Below are 26,822 nucleotides of genomic sequence, written 5' to 3'. Positions count from 1 at the left end.
ATACAACCTTCCAAAATGTATGGGATGCAGCAAAAGCAGTTCTAAGAGGGAAGTTCATAGTGATACAGGCTTATCTCAAGAAACGAGAAAAATTCCAAATAAACAACCTAACATTACACATGAAGGAACTAGAGAAATAAGAAAACCTAATGTTAGTAGGAGGAAATACACAAAATATAGACTAAAAAAACAATAGGAAAGATCAATAAAGCTAATAGTTGGTTCTTTAAAAGGATAAACAAAATTGACAAACCTTTAGCCAGACTCATCAAGTATATAAGGCGGCCCAAAAAAATCAGAAATAAAAGAGAAGTGAAAAATAACACTAGAGAAATACGAAGTGGACCATTAAAGAATACCATAACCAATTATATGCTACCCAGATGGACGAACTAGGAGAAATGGATAAACTTCTAGAAACATACAGCCTTCCAAGACTGAATGAGGAACAGAAAATCTGAACAGACCAATTTCTAGCAATGAAATTTAAGCAGTAATCAAAAAAACTCCCAACGAACAAAAGTTCAGGTCCAGGCGGCTTAGCAGGTTAATTCTACCAAACATTTCAAGAAGAATTAATACATGTTCTTCTCAAACTATTCCAAAAAATTGAAGAGGAAGACTTTCAAACCCATTCTATGAGGCCAGCGTTACCCTGATACCAAAAATAGATAGACGCTACAAAAAAAAAAAAATTACAAGCTAATATCCCTGATGAACACACATGCAAAAATTCTCAACAAAATATTAGTAAACCAGATTCAACAATACATTAAAAAGATCATACACCATAATCAAGTGAGATTCCAGGGATGCATGGCTGGTTCAGTGTCTGAAAATCAAGCAACGTGATACACCACATCAATAAAACCAAGGATAAAAATCATATAATCATCTCAATAGACGCAGAAAAAGCATTTGACAAAATTCAACATCCATTTATGATAAAAATTCTCAACAAAGTGGGTATAGAGAGAACTTACCTCGACATAATAACGACTATACATATGACACACCCATAGCTAACATCATACTCAATGGTAAAAAGCTGCAAGCTTTTCATTTAAGATCAGAAACAAGACAAGGATGCTTATTCTCACCATTTTTAATTCAATATAGAAGTCCTAGCCATAGCAACGAGACAAGAAAAAGAAATAAAAGGCATCTATATTGGAAAGGAAGAATTAAAACTGTTTACTATTTGCAGATGACATGATACTATATAGAGCAAACCCTAAAGACTCTACCAAAGAACTATTAGAACTAATAAATTTAGTAAAGTAGCAGGATACAAAATTAACATATAAATCTATTACATTTCTATAGACTAATAATGAATGGTCAGGAGAAATTAAGAAAACAATCCTATTCACAACTGCATCAAAAATAATAAAATACCAAGGAATAAATTTAACCTAGATGAAAGACCTGTACTGTGAAAACTGTAAGACACTGAAAAAAAAAAAATGAAGAGGACACACAAAAATGGAAGACTATACCATGTTAATGGATTGGAAGGATTAATATCGTTAAAATGTCCATAACTACCTAATGTGATCTAAAGATTCAGTGCGATCCCTTTCAAAATACCAAAGGCATTCTTCTCAGTACTAGAATAATTCTAACATTTATATGGAAACACAAAAGACCCCAAAGAGCCAAAACAATCTTGAGAAAATAGAACAAGTTGGAGTATCACATTCCCTGATTCAAATTATTCTACAAAGCTATAATAACCAAAACAGTTATGACATTGGCACAAAAACAGAGACACAGATCAATGGAACAGGTAAGAAAGCCCAGAAATAAACTCTTGCTTATATGGTCAATCTACAACAAAGGAGGCAAGAATATACAAAGTTTCTTCAATAAGCACTGCTGGGAAAACTGAACGGATATATCAAAAAAAAAAAAAAAAAAAAAAAAAAAAAAAAAAAAAGAAGAAAGAAACTGAACCACTCTTGTATATCATACAAAAATAAACTCAAAATAAAGACATCAATGTAAGATCTGAATTCAAAAAACTCTTAGGAGAAAACATAGTAAACTGTCTGACAACAGTCTTAATATCTTTTTGGATATGTCTCCATGGTCAAGGGAAATAAAAGGAGAAATAAACAAATGGAACCTCATCCAACTAAAAAGCTTCTGCACAGTGATGGAAGCCATCAACAAAATAAAAAGACAGCCTACTGAATGGGAGAAGCTGTTTAAAAATGATATGTACAATAAAAGGTTAATATCCAAAATATATAAGGAACTCATGCAACTCAACAACAAAAAAACCTGATTAAAAACTAGGTAGAGGAGCTGAATGGACATTTCTCCAAAGAGGGACCTACTGATGACCAGCAGACATATGAAAAGATGCTCAACATCAGTAATCATCAGGGAAATACAAGTCAAAACCACAATGAGATTCCACCTCAAATTTGTCAGAATGGCTGTTATCAAAAAGACAAGAAGTAAGTGTTGGAAATGATGCGGAGAAAAGGGAGCTCTTGTGTAGAATTGTAAAATGGAACACAGTATGAAGATTCTTCAAAAAATTAGAAATAAACTATCATAAAACCCTGCGATTCCACTTCTTAGTATTAATCCCAAGAAAACATTATTTGCAATAGCCAAGATATGGAAACAACCTAGGTATCCATTGACAGATGAATGGATAAAGAAAATGTGGCATATATATTACTCAGCCATTCTTTTTATAAAAATGAAATCTTGCCATTTGTGACAGACAATATTGATGGACCTAGAGAGTATTATGCTAAGTGAAGTAAGTCAGAAAGACAGATACCATATAATTTTCCTTATATGTAGAATCTAAAAACACAAAACAGGAACAAACAAAACAAAAATAGACTCATAGAAATGGAGAATAAACACGATTGCCACAGGGGAGAAAGGGGGTGACATGGATGAAAAAGGTGAAGGGGAATAAGAGGTACAAAATTCCAGTTATAAACAAACCATGGAGTTGTAGTGTATAGCACTGGGAATATAATGAATAATATTGTAATAACTCGGCATGGTGACAGTTGGTTACTAGACATAGTGTGGTGATCACTTCATAAGGTGTATAAATGTTGAATCATTATGTTGTACACCTAAAAATAATAAACTGTTGTATGCCAACTATACTTTAATAAGAAGAAATAAAATTTTAAAAAGCTACCTGAGTACTTAAGAGTGTGTAAAATGAGAAGAGGAGGAAGAGATGAAGAGTTATGATTAAGGCAGGATGAGGGAGGGGACATTCTGATGGACAGTCTGGAAAGAGATAAGAACTTGGGATAGTAGAGGAGGGCTACATATCTGGGAGAAGTGTTAGGATTCAAGTAAGCAAAACTTGTAAATTCACCCACTTATCTGCACAGGAGATTACCAAGATATTGGCTGGGTTGTGGGGTGATTTCTGTGAAGAAGGAAGTAGGATGAGGATGTTCTCAATGGATCACTGCAGTATTTGGGTTAATTGCTACTTCCTGGGAAGAAACTTACTGGATGGGACATGCAGGATGGTCTAGGTTTGAGTTTGAAGGTGATAGTGGGAGATTCCTGGATTGCAAGAAACAGAATTAACCATGGTAAGCTCATACAGGAGGAATAACAACAAGGGTGGGGCACAAAGTAACAACAATGGAGACAGGAAGTGAGTAGGGAAGCTGAGAACTAAGAGACGGCATGATCTTTTTTAGCAATTTAAAGACATCTTGAGGTCTGTACTTGGTTTTCAAAATTTCCAATATGAAAAAAGAATCCAAACAGGCAACAAATGAAAAACAAACCAAAGTAAAACACAATCCAACTCACCTGTCTGGTTAACAGCTGGTTCTAAATATGATGGTTAAACTTTCGAAGTCTTCATTCTTTAAATGTAATTCTTCTAGAAGGGTGGCTATAAACTGTGTAAACACCACATTTTCTTGAGAATGCTTCTGAATGCCAAGAATTGGGGTCACTCTGAAACAACCAAAAATATTAAATATATATCCATGAAATGGGAAGGACTAAGGGGGTTTCCATCTTCAACATGGCAGAGGGGATTTTGTCATGCCAGAGAGATGAAGTCTCTCTGATATAACAATATTCCCAGAGAGAAGGCTTTACTAATAAAAGAAGAGAAATCTCAGAAAAAGGATGAAAGATCAAACATACTGTTAAGTACAGAAAGGAGTCTAAAAGCCTGAGTCTATAACATGTTCGACATCATGTCAGCAAAAACTACCAAAATTGTATTCAGAAAAGAAAATGAAGTCTTTCCACTGGGGGGGAGAGGAGGTGTGGAGAGAAGCTTAGAGCTAAGAACTGCTTTAAAAACTTAATTTATATCGAATGTTTGGATTATATCACCTGGAAAAAGATAATATATAAAAAAACAAGACTACCTTTTGTAAGAAACCTTAACATTTTTATTTTTAAAACACTAAATAGATGAATTACATCTTATAATGCACTTAATCTGACCTTCAAAAGAAACATTCTTTTTTCTCTAACCATTTCCAGTAAATACCCCAAAAGATTGACTACATATAATAGATTCTTAAAAGTAATTTACACTGAAATGTGATTAGTAAGCATGATTTTAAAAAGTGTCTAATCTAATCACAAAGATGAAAACCCATTATTTTCCATAAATATATATATATTTTTTATCTCCAGAGATCTTCCTTCACAGAACCTTTATAAGTTACATTCCTGGAAAGCTTTCTGGGAGAAAATTTTTCCCCCAAATAGTCATACGTCCCACAAAGCTCTTCCAGATGCTTATAAATCTTGGTCATTGTCACTGGGTACATCAAATATAAATAAAATAACTTATTTAAATCAATAAATCTCAAAAAATCAGAGCAGAACAATTCTGCAGTAGTGTATGGAATGGGAAATGTGATTTTCTGAGAGACAGATTTCTTCCTTGCTTGGCTATTTCATACAGAAAGCAAAAGTAAAAATTTTTAGAATAGTCCAGGGATTGCCAGGACTTTGAGGAGGTGGTATATTCTCTGTCTCTCTGAAAGTGTCTTAGCCAGAACTGGTGGACTAGGTGATTTTAATAGTTCAGTGAAATCCAGAGTTCTAAATGAGAGAACCACTGTAGTATATTCCTTCCTCACCTCTTTAGAACTACAGGATGGAGTACCAGGTTCTTACACTTCATGAGTTTCATCTGCTGGTGTTTCTCAAAGGTAGTTCATACAGAGAAACAAACAGGAATATCCAAGCCTTCCAACACCAAGCCCAACCTGGGCACTTGGATGAATGTGGGCAGTTTGGGCCAGCTTTTCCTAAGGCATCTGCCTGCAGAGAAGGTGGAACCAGAAGTCAACTCTGGCTTTACCCACATTTAGGTGAGGTCAACATTTAAAATATAAAGTTAATCCCCTACAGTAAGACCAAAGATACTGGCGATGAGATAAAATTGGCAAAATAAAACCAAGAAGTCAGAGGAGGCAGATCAGATATGTCAACTCCACAGAAATCTAACTTTTTTTGGTGTGTATTTAAAATGGTACTTAGATGACACATCCTAGACAATTTCTCTCTTTCAAGGAGACTAGAATTTGTTCATATATGACAATAAAGTTTTCTCGATTCTCAACTTGCCATTAGTATGTTTTAAAACTTAACCCTCAAGTTAGAAGTAAATGGTGACTACTAGACTTTTCAATCTGTGCGCTCATATGAGAGAAAATGAGAAGAGTAATAAACAGCTTGTAAGAGAATTGTTCTATCAATTGCCCTAGTTAGAAAATATTTTAGAAATAGTAATACTCCTCTAGCAAATATATATTTACTCTATAAATTAGTAACTTCATTATAAGATGTGTTCAAATTTACCTAAAATTTTGTTCAGAAAGAAAAACTAAGGTTAAGGGGAAACTTTATCTAGGAGTTAAAAAAAAAAAAAGCAACAATGCAATCCTGCTCCAGGCTCCTGAGCCCACGGCCTATGATGCTGATAATCAGGCATTCTTAATGAGCTTGGATCTGCTTTGAGAATCCTAAAAACAGGGCTCTGAGCAACCACTTCAACTGTTTAGAACTTCTAGATGAAACCTATTCACTCCCCCATCTAACTGCAAACCCTAGCAGAGTTCTAATTTTAGCTCTGCCAGGAATATTTGTTAATGATTTTGGCAAGCTGAACATCAAAGCCTTAGGATCTAGCTATAAAATAGGGCTAATGATACTTAAGTTCCTTAAAGGTTACTACTGCAAAATTCAAGTAGGATATTGTAGATGAACAGGTTTTTAAAAAATCAGTTATAATGACTATAATATTAACTTTTACTATGTGCTACCTCTGAATACTTACTATGTACATGGTCTAAGCTTGAATTATCTCAAACTATACAGTGATGCTGAGGAATGTAGTTATCGCTCCCATTTTATGGATGAGGAAATGAAGGCACAAAAAATTGAAGTACCTTCTTTAAGATCACAAAGTAACTGGCAGGTCAGGGCTTTGAACCTAAGCAATTTATCTCAAAAAGCCCATGCTCTTAATATGTTAGTTTTCATTCTTTGTTGGTTGTAGAGTACTCTGTACGTTTAATCTTTATCTGACTTATGTGTACTGAGGCCTCAAAGAATATGCAGAAGGAACAGAATGTTTTAAATTTGCTTTAGAGAACTAGAGGATTACAAATATAAAAATGGCAAGTAGCTGGCAGGCAGAAGTGCTAATGGAGAAATCATACAAAGTCTGGTATCTCTTGGAAGACAAGAATATCAGCTTGGGACTTGGAGATTTCTGTAGCAAGTCATTAAATGGATATATAGCAATCTTTAGGCATTTGGAGCCAGGATTTCCTGACTCTTCTTAACCCTTGAGCCCTAAGTGTTGTTGCATAATTAGACTCCTGGAAAGTTAGCAAACAAAATTTCCTTTAACTTTATTCCCTTGCATTTCCCCTATAATCTTTAACTGAAAAAACAACTTCTTCCTTATCCCCCAGTCCCTAACACAGAATGTAAATGATTAGACAACTATATATTGACTTTACAAAAATTTTAAGTTGACTTAAATCCTTTTGGGAATAAGGTGTGAAATATAAATAAATAACTACTCTAACAGTTCTTGTGCACCTCTAAACATTAATAATTCAGTGAATTATTTTGAGAGTCATGTAAAAATTGTTTTCTCTTTAAAATCATCTTTTCTAGAACCTAGGCTCGAGAATACAAAAAATGGATGTTTTTGACAAGTTATAAAGTCATAATGAATATATCAAGAAAGATGCTGAACTTTGAAAAATTTTATAGTATACAGTAATTTTATGAATGATTCATTCAAAAGAATTGCTTCAATCGCCAAAGTAATTTACATTTAAAGTTGAATAAGGACTATATACAATCTTTACATTTTCCAGATTCCTTGGCTCATCTACTTTAATATGTTTTATTACTTAATAGCAATTGACTGCTTGCCCACTCTTCCAGCTTGCGGCTCACTGGGCATTTGCTGAATTTCCATGTCATCTCTGTAGCCAGAGGCCTACTCACAGATAAATCAGAGGCAAGCAATCTTTATGGTTTTGGTCAATGATGGGAGTTGTTTGTAGCCATTGCCCAAGATGCTACTACCAAACTGCTGAGACTGTTTTTCAGGGTAGCGGCCCCCAGCCTTTTTGGCACCAGGGAAGGGTGCTCCTATGAGACTCGAACGCCTGATGATCTGAGGTGGAGCTGAGGTGGTGATGCTAGCACTGGGGAGCGGCTGCAAATACAGATGAAGCTTTGCTCACTTGCCTGCCACTCAACTCCTGCTGTGCGACCCAGTTCCTAACAGGCCATGTGGGGGTTGGGGACCCCTGTTTTAGGGTATATGCAGCCCTGATAGGTACAGTTGGGCTGAATGTAGTTTGAGGACCTATCTGATGTAGAAGAGCATTACACTGAGCTTGGAGACAGAGTTCTATAGAGTCTGCTTTTTCAGCAATGACCATGGAAGAGGGCTTTGGAAACCATGAAGGACTAAAGTAGTACAGTCCCTATGTGTGCTCAATGACAAATAAACAAAGAGTTATTTCTGGAACTATTCTTTTCATGGCCAATAATGGTTTCTTTTAATTGCTACATCTAAAAGCCTCTTCTTAGTTCTCTTCCCAGTTGACTCTGCAGTGTTTGATGTCCCTGATCATTTCCTCTCTTCCTAGAATTCTCCTCTGGCTTTTGAGGCACTCTGTGTCTTGGCTCTCCTTCTACCCAATTCTTTACAATCTCTCTTGTTGGCATTTCTTTTTTCACCAGCCCATGAATGATAGTTCTTATCTAAAGTTTCATATTGACTTTCTTCTTTGTACTGCATCCCATCTTATGGCTTTGACTATCAATGATTCAAATCTCTTAACTTCTCTCCTGGGATTCTTCTTTCCTTGGATGTCCAACAGGTACCTCAAATTCATATGTTCAAACCTGAATTTCTAACCTCACATTTTCTTCAAAACCTTCTGATATCACAAACTTCAGTGATCTTTAAGTATGACCCCTTAATGTCCTTTGTCTAATCAGTTGCCAATTCCTGGTGACTCTCCTCTGAGGTGCTCCTAAATTCATTTCATCTTCTCCATTCTCACATCCTTGTCCTAATTCAGATGTGTTCTCTCTTGCCTGGACTAGAGCTACAGCCTCCTAAGTGGTCTCCCACTCCAATGCATTCTCCTCCACATTGCCATCATGATCCTTTCTCACAGATCTCATCACTTTGTTTTCTTGCTTTGAATAACTACTTGTAGGAGAAATTCAATTTCTTTTGGCCTTTTTCCTTTTAATTTCATTGTTTCAATCACATGAATACATTCTTATAAATATTTCAAATAATATGAAAGTGTGTATTGTTGTACATATTTTTCTCACCCACCAGACAGATGGAAGATTGGGATCACATTTTTCATCCATCTTTGTATTTCCCACAGGCTTGTTCTTGTCATAATTTGGTGAATGATTACAGGACTAAAACTGTTGCTTCCCCATATTCGCGCTTCCCAATGTACTACAACGGACTGTGGACCAAATCCAGCTTGCTGTTTATTTTTGTAAATACAGTTTTACTGAAAAACAGCCATGCCCATTTATGGCTACTTTTGCATCACAGTAGCAGAGTTGAACAGCTGGGACTATAGGGCTAGCAAGGCTGAAAATATTTTAAATCTGGCCCTTTACAGACTATGATGCTCCAATTTTAATTTAAAATGAACACTAATATAATGTTTTATATATTATAGCTCTGATGATGACAGCAATTAAAACAAGAGATGAGAATTCCAAAGGAACCATTTGGCTCTAGAACATTAAGTGTCTAGTCTGTGAAAGTATGGATGATGTTTAAAGAAACCAAAAATATCTTATAAAATTTCCAGCTGCAGAACATCCCCTGCCTTACTCCACTCCCGCCTAACTGACCAACCTTGCCTCAATTCTGCCAAGTTTTAGTCTGGAGTAGGTGCTTGGTAGTATCTTCTTTAGGAGCGAAAAAAAGTAATTTAACCTCACAGGTGAAACATCAAAGGAGAGGAAATTTTTTTCACTCTAAACAAGATGAGATTTACTTGGCCAAAGGACAATCTAGGATATCTACAATGCAACTAATATAGGTCTTTATTTCTATGTATTTCTGGCTGTTATTACTGTTCCTGAATGGGGTATATTCTTATTCTTTTTAGGTCAATGAAAGTAGCAGAATGTAGCCTCAAAACAAGAACTGAACTGTTTTTGGAATCTATACTTCTTTTCAGTCTCCTCTCATTAAGATTTAAATGATCTAAGAAAAGAGACTCAAGATCCTTTCTTAATGTAGTGATTTGGTCCCTTTACACAAGATTGTAAATAAACTACCTCCATTATCTTGAAGGAAGGAGATTCTATACTTCTATGTGTAGTATGTTGCAATGGTTAACAAATTTTAAATTCTAGATATTGTTTCTCATATATAACCTAAATGTCTCTTGCAGAATTTTATTTTCTCCTTCATGGAACTTATCTTGGGGGCAAGTTCTTAATAGTTATTCCTTCATATTCTTGAAAATGGTTGTCAATTAATTCCAAGTCCTTTTACTCTTTCCTCACAGATAACACCTGACTGCTCCTTATTCAGATTGGTATTCTTCCCTATACTCCCTTCTAATTTCTCATTTTCCTAAAATGTAGTGCCCCGTAATACACTGTCCAAATTCATTACTTCAAAACATAAAACAACACATTTCCCATCCCACAAAAAGATATAAAAAAATTTTACACATCTGAGTTATCTTTGAAGTACAATCTAAGGAGACTTTATCCAACAACCCCCTCACCCCCCATTTTTGTTTTGTTTTTGTTAAATTGACTCCCCAGGCTCCTCCTTTCCTCTTAATCCTTTATCTGTACACTATTAATTATGATATGGTAATCACTTATCTGTTTAACCTTGTCATTAAAGAATAACTCCCACCCTATTATATATTGAAAAAGATTAGAGCTTCTATTCCAGTCCTGCAACTTCTAACAGTGAATATAAAAGAAAACCACAATAAACTGGGCCCAGATAACTACTTCTGCTTAAATAAAAAAACAGTAATATACCATAGTTGGTATTTAACAATGAGTTTTACATTGGAAATACCTTTAAAACAATAGAAAATGTGATTGGCCATAAGTAAAAACAAAAGATTTTATGTTTCAATTTGTTTCCTTCAAGTTCTTTTAAGTATGAATAAAAACCTGTAAAGGTTTTTATTGACACTGAAAGGTTTTTTCATGACACTGAAAGGATGGCTTACCACAAATAGTCTGTATGCTGGAGAATAAAATTTGAAAAAAACTACATAATAACCCGCAAGGTATAAATCACAAACAAGAGAGGAAAGTTCTCATGAAAACGCCACTGATTCAAATCTCTATTCTGAAAAGACTGTCAGCCTTCTATGACTAGTTCTTTACCATATGGTAAATGGCATGACAACAAAAGCAAAAAGCCAAGAGTCAAACTGTATCTTAATGATAAGACCTTTATTTAGCTGACTGCTCCACATATGCTGCACATCAAAAAGAGAATGCAAGTCAGGTTAGGATAAGTACTCTCCATTTGTTATTACTAAGCTATCAAACAACATCTGGTTAACAGGAATTATTATACACAGTAGTAAGAGGAGTTTCAAAGTTTGACAACAGAGAGATTTTTCATTAAAAAGTAGCATTTTTATAGATCCTTACATCAAAGGATTTAGAGCTGTACAAACTCTTGATTAAGCCTCAGAGTAAGTTACCCATAATTTTGTGAATCACTGGTTTGTATCTTACCAACAGAGAAAGCTACATAAAAAGAGTTAAAGTTGTGGTTTATTGAGCAAGTGGAGCTAAACAACTGATGGAACTGTTATCCTTCTCTCATAGTGCAGTAAAAGTCAGTAATGAACTTGGATTTTTCAATGGCCTTCTCAATCGTGGTCCCTATTGCTTTGCTGAATGCACTCATTCCCACTGGGGAATACACAATGCAGCTCCTGAACACTGGAAATCATAGCACGATCTAAATTATGCTTTCTTGAATAATCTGTATGAAATGTGTGAAGATCACATCAGACACTTGCCTGAAATGATATAGCACAGACATTCCTTACTCTACCCTCAAAACTGAGAAGCAAAAACTCTTGGAATTTCATGGGAATTTATTATTGATTTCTAAAGTCCCAGAATCAAAATGGTAGGCTGTTGTAAAATGACAGTGAACAACACTCCTCACACCCAACAATCTTAAGGGAAGAAAGAGCTGTGAGAACATCTATGTGAATAAATGTAACCAGAAAGCATGCTTCTCTATGGTTTGGGGTTGGAGGAAGGGACAGGAAGTGAAAAGCCACACACTTTCTGTACCTATCAGATTTGAGAATTTACTGGGTTCATACAGAGTTCTGTTGCAATAGGGAAACCTGTTCTGCTGATTACCATGCATAAAGGTGATGAACCTGCAGAGACTGCTGAAAGATAATATTGGGCTTAAAATAATTTTTAAACATTTGTTCTCTCATCCCTCAGAAGTTAGGGCTGGAATGGAAAGGTAAGAGGAATATTTCTGTTAAACAGAAATACTTTCAACATTTACAGGCACAGGCACTATGCCTGTCACTTTATAATTCGAAACATAACAAATATTATAATACTTGACACTTTAGGGGCTTAGAATCAAACAAAAACAAAAAGTCTTCTGGGACAGATGAGCCATCTTTATTAACAATGGCCTGGGTAAATGAAGAATCTAAAAGATGAGGTTTAACTGAATAGTTTTATTTTAAGAGGCTATACTACTATTTAATTTCTTCAAGTGTGACTTAGTCCCAACCTGTACAGCTAGTTTCCTTTTGACAGCTGAAGTAACTGAGGCTTTGGACAGAATAAGGGATTTATCCAGGGTCTCACTGGTTAAGAACAGTGCTTAATCACAAAGGCATTTCGCTTATCAAATCTCACTATTCCTTTCTTCCTACATAGCAGTAACAATGATCACTTTACCCATATTTTGTCTTCTTGTAAAAACTAAGTTGGGATTTTCCCTTCTTCTCTACATTAACAAGTGCTAAGTGATAAAGGATTAAACCAGAATACCTCTGTCTGAACAAACATACCCTCAAAACTGAAACAAAGAGCTGTGACCAGTAAGTAACACGATGGGTCAAAATGTCATCTATTTTCAGAAATATAAGGGCCCACAGAAACCCAAGACATTTTGCAAAATGCCTCTCAGATATTAAAAAAAAATTCTAATGTAACCTTTCAAAAGGAATTTATTTGTATATTCAGGGCTCTTTATCATGCAAGTAATTAGGATTTCATATTCAACATAACTTTTTCCACCTTGCTTGCTTCTTACATGGGAAAACACAGAAAATTCAATTTTGTCAAAGATTCTCTAACAACATTTGTCTAATTTGTGGCCCCTGGCTTCCTCCCAGAAGCAACACAGCAGACACTGGGGCACAAGGAAAGAAACAAAAAAATCCACCCTGTTGAAGAGCTTTTCTTTTTCCATAAAATAACATGGACTGGGCATGTGCCTAGGTAATGACTTCACAGCACTTTCCTAAGTTGCTATTGATGTTAAGGAGACAGTAAACATGGCTTTATAACTGACAAGGAAGCAAATGCCAAGAGGTCAGAGCTGAGTTTAAAATTCAGATAGTTTAAAATGGGTTGTAGGTGGTTTCTGAATTAAAGGAAATTTGTTTCCCTTGAAGAATGCTAGTTCTTCTTCCCAGTTCCCTTTGTGGCAGGTTCTTAACCACTGAGTCAAACATAAGAAGCATCCGTGATTTCCAAATTTATAAAAAGATTTTTTTCTTTATGAAACTAACTTGTTGGTTTCAGCTTTTCTGTGAAGTTGCTATAAGTGTTAACTTCAAAGTGAGGCTCAAGTGACTTTCTTAAGGTCAAGTTGTCAGTAAGAGATGAGTAAAAAACCCCAGAAGTACTCCCCACTAGTCTACACTTCTAACCACTATACCATACAAGCTCATGTCTGATTCATTTTAATAGCTGAGTATATCTTGTGATTTCAAAGGCCCACTTGTATATGCTCTTTCAATAATTTTTGAAATGTCATAAATGTGCTAATGAAAACAGACAATTCTATTATTTCTAATTCATCCTTTTTCCTGACAGTCAAGAAGCACCTTTCCAACACCATTAACTAATGTAGACTTTGGAAGAAAGCTAAGAAGTACCTCTAAGCAAGCAAATCCTGGCAGGCATAGCTAAATCAATTGATTTAGTATATCTCTACCTAGCACACTAATAATTGTGCTAGAATTAAAGATGGTGACTCTCAATTCTGCCTGCACAAATTATTATCACTTGGGGAACTTAAAAAATACATATGTCCAGGCCCCACCCCAGACCAGTGCATCAAAATCTTAGAATCGGGTACTAGCATTTTTTAAAAAAGCTCCCTATGTGATTATAATGTACAACCAGTGTTGAGAACCACTGCTGAATTTCTGAAGTGAATAAATTTGTACAGTTCTGATCATTTGTTATACTTGTTAACTACTCTTCTGGAAGAAATTGAATAGCAAAGGAAATGGGATCGTCACATAAATACCTATGTAACAAAGTAGAAGGTAATATGGTCCAAAAGAAAGGTCTCATTTATAGGCATTTATACAAAGAAGACATTACTTCTATCTCTGGGGGGTTAAAGAAAGCTTCTAAGGAGATGGTGACATTTGAAGATTTGACATTTGAAGACTAGGAGAGCCAGCTACAAGAAAGAAAGGCATTTTAAGCACAGTTCAGAGTGCTAGCAAAGATGCTCACAGGGGGAAACAGGACACAATGTAGGGACAAAAAAGAGAAACAAGTTGGATAGGCAGGTCGGACCACTTTTGGAGGGTCTTGAATTTCAAGCAAAATTACGTGATAGGAACTGGGATGTCACTAGGTTACTGAACAAAGGCCTACCCTGATCAGAATTAAGCTTTAGTGAGATTCTTATAGCTGGAGGAAAGATGGACTAGTTGAGGGAAGAGACACATGGCAAGACCTGTCTAAGCAGTCTGGGCAAATAATGAAAGCCTGAAGCAAGCTAGTAGCAATGAAATGGAGAAAAACAACTGGGTAAGAGAAGTTACAAAGGCAGGACTTAGCAACTGATTAGATATGGGAGATAAGGGCATGAGAAGCACTAAAGACAAATCGGATTTTAATTCTGGACAATTAGAAAGATGGAAATGTCACCAGAGAAAAGGGACATTTGAAATATAAATGAGCTCAGTCTCGGATCTGAGCATTTGAATTACTTGAGGGATATCCAAATGGAGATGCCCGGCAAAAAAAAATTTAAAAATTTGGTCTTCAACTTAGGAGAGATGTCAGAGCTGAAGATAGAGCTCTGAGGGGAGGGACACAAGAAGTATTTGGGAAGACCAGTTTTCTTCCTAACTCCATTATCCTGTACCAATTATGTTTGTGCTGATTTCTTGAATTAATCTCTTTCACCAGCATGCTTTCTGAATCTTTTGCATCCTTGTTTTAGCTTTTCTAGTCATCAAAAGTACAACCCGAGGTCACTGCTACAACCTGCTTTCTCCATACCTACAACAGGATAGCTGAAAACTACTGGGGGTGGGGGAGTAGGAAAAAGAAGGGAACTCTGAAGACTGATACCAATACAAATCTATGATCTCTAATCTCATCTGGGCCCTCGGTGTCACTTGTCAATTTTCTCTGACCTTGGTTAGTTCCTTTTCCAGATCCTCTCAGTGACTACTCTGTTATCACTATTTTGACTCTCTACCTAACCATCATCTCTTTACTCTTAGAGCACAATCTACTTTGTTGAAAAATGAAATTGTTAGGCATGATTTTAAAATCTCTCCCTTTGATTTACAAACTTACTTATAATCATATATTCTTCATTTATTTTCTTTCTGTCTCAGATGATACAGTAGTTTTCTCCTGCTCGAGCTACTCCATCTGCATGTGACCAGGATCCCAGTTCTTTGTGCCTCCTCTGGGTCTCTGTTCTACCACATATATCTGACCTCCCCACCCCCACTCACCCTCAACTTCAGATTATTTTTCTTTACCATATCTTCTCCATATCCTACAAACATGCTTAAGTCTCTTTTATCCAGAACAAATTGTTAATCTCTCACCTATCCTTATCAAGAAATCTACATTGACTGACTCTACTTCCTCATTTTAATTTGGTATATAGATGTTCATGTATTCCTTCAAATTAAAATAAAGTTTTTTTCAAATAAAATTTTTTTTCCAAATGTGTACTTTTTTCCCTTGGGGAAAGAAATAAATATAATTATTCCTACTTTCAATTATTTCAATGTATCTATGTATCTCATTGTATAACCTTAGCTGCAGAGAATTTGTCAGTGGCATTTAATTTTATAATTTTGGGAATTTTGGAGCATGTGACAGTTGTGTACGTCTTAGCGTTTCAGATGGCAACATTTTTCTCTGCACTGAAACCATGGGAATACTAGTTATAACCTGGCAGTTGCTGTATTTTTATGAAACATTTTTGCAGTGCAGCTGATCTGTAACTCACTGCAATTAAAAACCTCCATGTAAAAAACAACATTATAATATGGGGCTTAAAAAAACGCATCAGATAGAAAATCAGTAAATACATGAAACTGAAAAAATGCAGGCATATATGCAAAATAATGTGATTTTACCTCCACAGAAATCACAGATGTTCACCAAGCAGTTTGTAGCAGTTTCCAAAGTACTTTTACTCCAGTGGAATTACTGCTACTAAGCCTTATATATTTTGATATGTCTTGTCTTGTAAGACAGTGTACACCTGTGTTGTATAAAAATGACAAAAAGCGAACTCTCAAATTCCTCATTCAAAATGGATAGTGGGACAACGCAAACAGCAGTAGTGAGAACTAGATAAATTCAACCCCGATTTTACCCTTTGGTCTTTATAATCTGCTCTGAACCTTTGTAAAAATATTTTAAACACAGAGCAAAATGGAGGCATTTTAAATTTTCCTCCAAGAACCATATGACTTTACTGTTGACTAGAACTATCAGAATGAGAAGAGTCAGAGGCAGGAAAAATATTAAAAAGGTGTTAAGTCTCTATAATACACAATCTAAATGGAAATGTTTAAAGACAACAGAAAAAATACACTAAGCAATTAGGATCTTGAACTTAATAAGTACTCAATAAACCTGGGAACAATAATTTTTTTCTCTTTATAAATTTCATTCAAGTTTGCAAGACTAGTTAATAAAAATATATTCAGTAAAACTAGTTAAAGAGTTTGCCTCTAGAGTGAAATTTTCCATTAGGACCCATTAATATTTGATAAATGCTTCCAATTCAACGAACAAATACCAACAAGGAAAACATTTAAAGAATTCTCCAGAATTGTGTCTGTGATGCATCAGATAAATAAAAGATTTAGTGCCACATCTATATACTTGGTGATTAACTGCTTTCTGATTTTTCTATCAGTCCACAGAAGATAAAAGAGTAAGTCCATGGGAGATGAGAAAAGAAGTATTTAAAATAAAGTTTTTAATCAAAGAAACATTTTAAAAAATTAAACTGTTCATTAATTTTACAATTATGAGTTAAAGGATATTCTCACATTTACAAAATCTGATTGTTTTTCATTAATTTTATTAAAGGTTTTACAAAAATACATTTGCGAAAAAGCAATGCTAGATTTAGTTAAAAGTAGCAATTCTTTTTAACCTGAATAGTCACATTCCTTATCAGACTATACCTACCCTGGAAAATATGAATCATTACAGAGACACAGGGTCATTGCCCTTCCTTTCATTTGTAATACTAAGCAACTAGTTTTGTTTCTCCTTGTGCAATGAATTTTACCAGTGCTACCAATTCTGTGTTTAAGTTCATAACATCAACAGTAATTTATCCATTTTTCCTATCCATTCATTCATTTGATTTACTCTACAAATACTGAGCGCTTATGAAACGACAGACTGAGTGCTTCGCACTAGGGAGACAAAGTAATCTAGACAATATCCTTGGAGATTATGTTTCGATAAGAAAACAGTTTCAAATTCACCTCCCTTACTGTAGATATCTTTCATGGTTTAGTACTGTTTACACATTGTCCAAACACAATTTTTTAATGAATGGAAAGTATCTTATTCTCATGGAGAAACATGTGTGTGTCTATGTGTGTGTGGTTTTTGGGGGTGAAGTACATGTATATGTCCCTAATACTGACTTGTGGGTCAGAGAAGGCAGGGAAGGTAAAAATCATGAATATGAAAAAAAAAAGTTAATTACCGGAATTAAACATAGTATATATAGGTCAATCTTAGAAATCCTGCTCTGAGTTAATTCTACGAGAGCAGATCATTGACCTGTGCTGGTGATGGGGTAAGAATCAATTAGAGCAAGTAATCAAATAATACTGAAACAGGTTTTTAGAAGGAGAAACATAAAAGGTTGGTTTGATCACTCTTGAAATTAGGTACAGGAGGCAAAATGTTACCAAATAACACTGACATTCAAGGCAAAGAGAGAGAAAGCTGTGGGAAAGGGGATGGACAACGTGGTTAGGGGAAGAAAAAGTAAAACCCAAATATGACTTTGATGACATTCCCAGTTTCTTCAGGGGCCATATCCTATCAGTTATTCTGTCTTTTTAGTACTCCCAACACTGCCTAACATCTTCCCTTCTGCTACCAAGATGCTCAAGCCTATCCTGAGAGGTCTTCTGAAGATTTGCCATATCACATCAGGTTATAATCCCTCTCTCTTTTCCTCTTCTGCCAACCAAATGAAAAGAGTGTTCAATTGCTACATCTGATATCTTCACAACTGTCTAAATCTGGTTTCCACACCTATCATTCTGTGGAAATTGCTTTCTTGAAGGTCACCTACAACCACCTAACTGCCAAAACCATGGCCTTTTTTCAGTCCTTCTCCTTGTTCAGAAGATAATTTACCTGGCTTTCAGAAAGGCAGTTACCACCTCTTTCTTGAACCTCAAACCCACTTTGGATTCCTCGACAGTGTTCTGTTTGTCTATATACCTTTCTGAGGTACACTGTGCAGTGGAAAGTACACATATTTTGAAGTTAGATAGGTCTGAGCCTGAATCCTAGCTGTGACTTTGGACAAAGTACTTGTCTTCCCAAAGTCTTCTTCCTTCCTTTGGGAGGTAGGACACGATCATTGACCTCACTGAATTGTGAGGATCAAATGAACTAATGTATATAGAGTCTAGCACAGCATTTGCACAGAGTTGATGTTCAAAAAATGTCTGTTTCCCCGTTTTTTGCTTTCTATGTATTGCTCAGACATCCTTGGCATGGATGTGGATATACCATAGGTTCTACCTCATGTCGACTCTGCATTTAATACCCACTACCTCTGCCACCTCACCCATCTCTATGCTGACTCCAAAATCTAGGTCTTTGATTTTGTTTCCCATTCTTCAGCACTAATTCCACATTTTCAACTGCCTACTAGAGAATCTCCCAACTATATAATATGCCTACACCTTAAACAGGAATAGCCTTGTAGAATAGGTATTAAACCTAATGTACCATCTCTTTCAATTAGCTCCTACTACCCACTTCCCTAAAGTCACCAGTATTTTCCCAGTCATCTGTCTTAACATTGTGAAATCATGTTTGACTTCCCCCTCCCTCACCCCATTGCTAAACCTTGTAGCCTCTGGAGCTGTAACGTCTCTGAGCATGTCTCTCCCATTTCATTTTCATTGTAATAATTTTAGTTCACTGCCTCAGTGCTCTTTGGTTAACTAGGCTGTTTCTAGCTAAGGCTTTGAGACCAGTTTCATAAATAGTGTGGGCAAGAGCCAGAATGCAAGGGATTAATGAAAAGTGTTAAAATCACTGACAGCAGACTAGCTCTTCAAGAAGTTTGGTTAAGTGAATGGATGATAGTCTGATGGGTCAGTGAGGTTAAGAATAAAGGATAGGTGTGTTTGTTTTTTCCATTTTGTTTTCTAAACTTTAAATATAAATAAGCACTTGTAGGCTGGAGGTAAGGAGTCAAAAAAGAGCAAGAAATAGCTTCCTAATTAATCTCATTCATTCATTCATTCATTCATTCTGCCAGGTATTTATATAAATCTATGATCTAGACACAATGCTTAGTGCTGAGCATACAATGGTGAGTAAAATCAGACACAGAACCAGCCCCTCAAATCTTCAAGTTGAGTGAGGGAGGAAAATTAATCAAGTAATCATACAATTAAATATGAAATTGAAAATTGGACAAGTATTAGGAAAGATAAGTACATGATATTATGAAGGACTATTTATAAAGATATTTGATCTAGTCAAGGAAGTCAGGAAGATTCCTAAGGAAGAAACGTTTCCCCATGCTCTGAAAGATGAAGGGAAATTAACCAAAGAAAAATAGGAAGGAAGAACATTCTGGATATAGGGAACAACCTGTGTCTCATGGTGAGTAAGAGTATGATGAGAAGGGCTGAAAGAAAGGCAAAGTGGCAGGAATGGGGCAAACAAGGTAGGGTGATGTGAATGAAGCTGGAGAAGAAGGGGCTGGACCACGCAGGGCTATGCAGGTCACAGTAGAGCCTTTTCTTTAAAAGCAATGGAAGACTTTGAAGGGCTGGTACAAGGTGAAAGACAGGATCATATCTGATCTGACCTTAAATGACTTTTGCTGTCCACTAAAATAAGTTTACTTGCCATTAATAGATCTATCTCTATAAGAGATCCAACTTCCCAACCACTCTTTCCAGTTATCTTGTATTTTTAAGTACATCTCTTCTTTTTTGCTATTTTCATACTATGGTTACCTCCTAGAATGACCCCATCCTTTCATTTCTTCCTTAAAACTCCTTCTATCTTTTGGGCCCATTACAAATCCCACTTCTTTGTAACCTTTTTTGATCTTCCTAGTTGAGATCTTTTGCTTCTTTGAACCCCTACAACATTTGTGCTTCTTTTTGCCATTTAATACACTCAACATTTTATTGTACTTACCTGTGCTCATGCTGATCTCCCCCTTGCCCAGGCTGTAAACTCTTTGAGGGCAGGAGCTTTGTTTAACCTTTGTATCACCCACAAGGCCTAACAGTCTTACCTATAAACATTTGTTGGCTATTTTTTTGAGTCAGATTTCTAAGTATTTGGAAACTTTGCCATTATTGTATAGAAGCCTCTGCACTGATTTATAGTTGTGATGCTACTGCAAAGTGTAGATCTCATCTTTCTGGTATACACAGGTATTACTTATGCTGGTTTTCATGGCGTCATAGTAAAGACAAAAAAAAAAAAAAAATCCAAACAAACTCTTAAGAAAAATCAGGGCTACCAGTAAGGTACTTATCAATACTTTAGCTAATAATCAGATGGTACTATCTCAGAAAAGAAACTCAAGTTACTTTACCTTACCTAGTTTAAAAAAGATGTATCAATGAACATTTGGGATCTTTTCATAAATGAGGAAAAAAAGTAAAAAGTAAAAGATGAAAACATTCTAGTACTTCAAAAATTTTCCAAAATGTGATTTGAACACAAATCAGAAATTCTCACATAATAGCAGCTTTCTAGACATATCTATTCATTGATAAGACTTATTTCCAGAATAAAATGTAAAGAATAAAGTAGAAGTGAGAAAAAAGAGTCCACAGTTATAGTGAGAATTCTGTAAGCAAAATATTTTAAAACATATTTTTACATTAAAATAAATCAATTTACACATTTTATTTTGCTCTCTACCACCTTTAGTATAATGCTGAGGTACTAAACTACTCCACTGTTTTCTTTTGCATCCAGGGAAGGTTCCTCATCTTTGATATGGAGAGCAATATGTCAGCTATGTCTGGAGTAGAAGGAATCTTGGGGCTGTTCTTCTCATTTACTTAAAATCTTTCCACAAAGAAGAGTGACAAGCCATATCATTCACTGCATGTCTTTGCCAAGCTTAATAACTAAGACATCTAACAAATTAGTAATACTTGGGCAGTGTCACCATGGCTCACTATCAGCAAAATTAAATTGTTTCCTATGCTAAATATACTCATGTGTGCTGTCTCTTTCAGTAGTCTCTGACATACTGCATTAGAATAGCTTCTTATAACATCTCATAGTTGAATTCTCTCTGCCAAGTTGATTTAACTTGAATTTAGTCCAACTCCTTATATTGCCAACAAGAAAAATAATGCATAATAAGGTGAAGAAATTTGTGCAAGGTTGTACGCTGCTATTGTAAGGAAAAAAAAAAAAAGGATATCATCCAGAATGCAACTGATTTTAGAGTTTTAAGAGACCCTTGATAGCAAATGTGGCCTCTGGGGTAACGGAATTACATTTAATAAAAATATTATTCCTGATAAAAATTATTTACATAAAGTTAAATTGCACTTAGTTTTATCTTAAGCACATAGCTGAATCCCAAAATTTGAAAGAGGCCTGTGAGGCTATTATTAGTAAGGACTTCTAAGAAAAATAAAGTAGACAAGAAGAACGTACCATAAAGAAGTATGGGCTATTTCAGAACTACTATCTAGAAAATTGAGATAAAAACTTTGATTGTAAAAGACTATGATAGCCAAATAAAATAAAATGCATTTCTTATAACAGATGGTTTATGCCCTGATAATGTTTGCATTTAATGCTTTAGGATTACCTATTAATAAGGAAGCAGGGGATGCTTTCCACTGATATTTCTAATTCAAAAGAAACATGTTCTTTGTAACTCACTTTGCAGTGACATATTATACATAGGTTTGCTTAAAGGGCTGGGCTGTAGTGACTTTAAAACTTTATATCTAAATCCTGTTTATGACAGATCTATAGGGCAGCTTTGTAGATGAGTGTTGGAAAGCTTTTTGTCAATTGTTGCTATGTAACAATTCCCTCAAAATAGCGGCTTCATCTTTTTTCAGTGTTCTAAGACTGAAATCGAACCAACCAGTAGAGTCCACCAGACAAAGACTATCACAGTTGTACAGCACAGAATCCTGAGGCTAGAGATATTAGTGCCCTTAAGCTTCATATTTCCTAGCTTCCCCTGCTCTGTCTGCTCAGTGAACTAGGTCAGGATGTGAAGATGTCCCTGGTAGATATGAAGACTGACTCCTCAAGTTGAGGCGGTGACTTGCAAGGGCAAGTGCTACTTGCTAATTACTGTCACCACTGCCACTGCTGCTTGGGATGGGGAAGTGGAGAGAGAGCACATCTTTTTGCTGAGAATCTCTGGTGACTTTACTATGTATTGTGGCTAAAGGCTAGGGACTCTCCGCCACTTATGGATAAAAACAACAACATAGAATTGCCAAAAATACAGGAGATTCTGAGGGGGAAAAAATCATTGCAGAAAGTAGGCTTTGTTTAAAATTTTAAGTATTGTCTTTACTTAAGAAAATGTCTGGATTCCCACATAGCCCTGCTGGCTGAGAGTAAAGTTACTTCAATTAGAAAAAAATTTTTTTTAATATAAACTCTCAGCAATGAGTATAGGGAGGTTGGAAATAATCTAATCACTGTTTAATCCTCAGTAAATAGGTAAAAACTTAAACTTAACAATGACAAAGGTACTGTGAGAGTAAATATCAAAAGATAAATCCAAGATTTACACAAGCAAAAAAACAAAAAAGGAATTTTATGGATATGGAAGAATCTAAAATAAATACCACTAGTTACATGGTTCAGATATTTATTAGGTCTCACGTTCAACACTATGATTTTTTTGTGTGTGGGGTGGGGTGGGGCTCAAAGGTACTCATTTTGCATATATAGAAATTCCCATAAGAAATTGATATTGCAAGTCCATGAAGGTCTAAAATCAATTAGCGCTGGCATATTTAAGTTTGAAAGAACTACAACTATAAGCTTCTAAAATGACTACTGGGTGTGAGGCAAGAAGATGACCTTTAAAGTTAAATCTATAGAGCCCCCATACATTGCCAGTGGAAATCTGAAACAGGGCAGCCATTGTGGAAAAGAGTCTAGCAGTTCCTCAAAAAGTTAAAGAGTTACCATATGACCCAGTAATTCTACTTCTAGGTATATACTTCAGAGAACTGAAAATATATGTTCACACAAAAACTTGTACACAAATGTTCCATAATAGCCCAAAATAGAAATCCAAAGGACCATCAACTGAATGGGGGAAAAAAAAAAGTATTATCCATAAAATAGACTATTACTCAGCCGTCAACAAGAATGAAGTACTGTTACAACATGAATGAACCTTGAAAACAGTATGTCAAATAAAGAAGCCAAACACAAAATGCCACATATTATATGATTCTGTCTATGTGAAATGTTCAGAATAGGTAAATCCATAGACACAGAAAGTACATTAGTGAAGGAGAAATTGAGACTAAGCCAATAGATGTGAGATTTCTTTTTGAGGTAATGGAAATGATCTGGAATTAGATAGTGGTGACAGTTGTACAACACAGTGCATATACTAAAAACCAGTGAATTGTACACTTTAAAATGGTGAATTTTATGTTGTATGAATTATATCTCAATAGCAAGTCACTTAAATATTTAAAAATTACACAATCATAAGGAAACATAAAAAATCATTTCAATGCTCTTCTACTATGGTCTCAGAACTAAACTGGGAATGTTAGGAGAGAGGCTTTGAAATACTTCTGAGAACCAATAAATTTCTAAGGAACCATCTCTTAATTTTTCATTGTGTGTTCACACATTTCCCTAAGGAAATTAGTGATGGGCGGGCTATGAAAAAACAATATGCTGAGGCAAAAAGCCTTAGTCACATCTTTCCATTCATGCCTGGTACCCTAGGGAAGTGACTCTCTCAAGTGTCTATCTGTATGATGGTTACTGAAAGTGGCTGCCCGTGTCCAGAGAAGGCTTTTGTTTAGTGATCATGGTTAAGTTGAGCTTGTATAAATACCATTTCCCAGGACTTACATGCTACTCCCTGGATGACGGGAATACTCAAAGCTTTTAGGGGGAATAAACTATTGCATGGTCTCTGCTTAGGAAGTGGGCCACAGTTCACTGGAAACAGACAGTTCAGATAAATAAAATGAAAGCAGACATTTTTGGAGATCATCTTGAAAGCTTTCCATTAGAGAACATCAAGGGCATAAAACTAGGAACAGCATGTATCTATGTTAGAATACCACAGCCACTCTCTACCCTCTGTTCTAAGTAATACAAAGTAAGTAAGTATTCATCTCCTTCATTAGATCACCAAATCATTCTCACAGAATCTCTCTCTCTCTCGCTACCTACTAAGAGATATTTAACTCCTATCTCCAATTAACCATACACAGATCATCGTAACACAAAGTAGTGGCCTATTTACAAAGGTTCCATATTAAGCTTGGGTGAAAAGGTTACATTTTAAATATAAGAAGCCTTTGCAGAAATTGATTCCCATTGCTGGTATGTGGGCTGCACATAAAGAAAGTCAGACTCAGTTAACCTACTTCTCTATACCTTTGGTCTGGACCTTTCCCTAGATTTCTCAGCTTTAGATCAACATCTGCATAGTTCTATCTCGTGTTACAGGTTCAAGTATAATGACAAAGGTGAAGGAGGACTGGAAAGACTAAGGGCAAAAGGAAGAGGGAAAGAAGAAAAGAGACAGAACTGAGAAAGGTGTCCTATGGCTATAATGGCTATAAAATCTCAAAATACCAGTCAAAGTCTTTTCAGAGAAACTATTCTGAATACAGTGACTATGAAGACAAGTGATTCTTTGGTTTCTGTTCTCCTATATTAAGGGTATAATGAAAATTATAATATAAAGACAAATATATGATATATAATGAGGAAGCATCATAAAATACCCTTGATTGTAACTAATTATTATGCTTTCTAATTTGGTATATAAACATGTCAAAATATATAAATACATTAACTATTACACAATAGAATACATAGGTACTATTTTTAGCAGACTTTCTATATATAATTATATACATTTTTATGAAAAATCATGCATTAAGACTGTGGAAAGAGCCTAATATCTTATTAGGTAATTATTTATGTGGGAAAATCAGATTCAGCTTTGTATTATTTCAACATACAGTATGTAAAAATAAAGTCTGATAAAGTTCAACTAAGATATAAAATTACTATAACCAAGTGTTTAAGCATTAACATCAATTACTAGGTTAGTTTATTGCATTTCTAATCAATTATTTAAAAAAACTGTGTCATTTTTCACTATTATAGATGTTCTATATGTAAAGAGTTCTTGAGAACCTTTGTCAATTATAACTTTTATTAAAAAAAAATGAGTGAACTAAAAGGACATCAATTCCTTCACTGTTAAATAAATGTATACTGCATAAGCTCTGCTTTCAATAGGTCTTTCTCTGTGCTCTTGGTAACTATTTAGGGTTTGAATACATAGTATAAATGTTAAAAATGTTGCAGTCACAGTGGCCATTCAAATCTTCTGGAAGTAGTTAGAAATCTAAATGAGGTGGAAATGGTTCATGATGTATTTTTATATATAGATGCATTTCACTGAGTTTGTGAAGATCAGGCGTACCAATTTGATTTGATCAATTTCTTTCTGAGATTATAAGGGTATAACATTCTCATCAGTATACAATGAAATTACATGTTATAGTTCAAATTTTAATGTTACTACATCTATGAAAGTACAAGGGAAGTTACCAGGAAAAAATGATTTACTACAGAAACATCTTATTTACTAATTTTATGAATATAGATGTGAAAATTCAAGACCTAGCTTTCTTTCTTTCTTCTGGACTATCATGTTTTGCTCGAAATGTTGATTTTTTTTTTCTCCAACAAGAGTTATACTTGAACCAGTATAGCAACATACCAAGAAAATTTTATATATACATATGTGTCCTTTTCTGTTTTCATGAGGAATTTTGAAAACAGCTTTCATGCATTAAACAAATGCTAGTAATAACAAACTTTGCAATATTCATATACAAATAGTACCATTGCTATACTAATACTGAACACATTACCTTATTATATATCTTCAGTGACTAGAACTGCTATTCAGTTCTTTTTCCTAGCTATACTTTCAAGAAGTTCATTTTTTAACATAAATTCCAGAAATTTCTACAAGTAATGACTAAAAACATTCCACTAGAAATTTGAGAACAGATGCAAAGATTTTCTGAGTCATAATTATGTGAGGGGAAAAAAGATAATCCCATGTATGCTTATGTTCAGTCTTAAAGGCAATAAATTAAAAGGCTGAATGGTTGGGTTACTTTACTGCTCTACAAATATATGAGTGTGTTACTCTTTTTTCTTTATTTGTTCATATCTCTTTGGGTGTCTAAAATCTCTATATTTTTCACTACGTTTAAGGTTCTTTATCCAATGCTGGCCTTCATGCCTGC

General features: G+C 35.1%; 1 protein-coding gene across 2 annotated transcripts in view; it reads right to left on the bottom strand.

The window, feature by feature from the left end:
* The window catches only part of RPAP2 (RNA polymerase II associated protein 2), a 79,683-nt gene that overhangs the window by 4,578 nt on the left and 48,283 nt on the right, over nt 1–26,822 (bottom strand). For both annotated transcript variants that reach the window (XM_039838831.1, XM_039838832.1), the window contains one exon: nt 3,817–3,966. In XM_039838831.1, coding sequence (XP_039694765.1) covers nt 3,825–3,966 — 142 coding nt within the window. In that variant the 3' untranslated portion in view covers nt 3,817–3,824. The remainder of the gene's footprint in view (nt 1–3,816; nt 3,967–26,822) is intronic.

The sequence above is a fragment of the Pteropus medius genome, unplaced genomic scaffold (assembly GCF_902729225.1).
Source record: "Pteropus medius unplaced genomic scaffold, Ma_sr-lr_union100, whole genome shotgun sequence".
Classification (NCBI taxonomy): domain Eukaryota; kingdom Metazoa; phylum Chordata; class Mammalia; order Chiroptera; family Pteropodidae; genus Pteropus; species Pteropus medius.
Note: the sequence above shows the minus strand (reverse complement) of the source record. Positions and strands in the feature narration are given on the sequence as shown.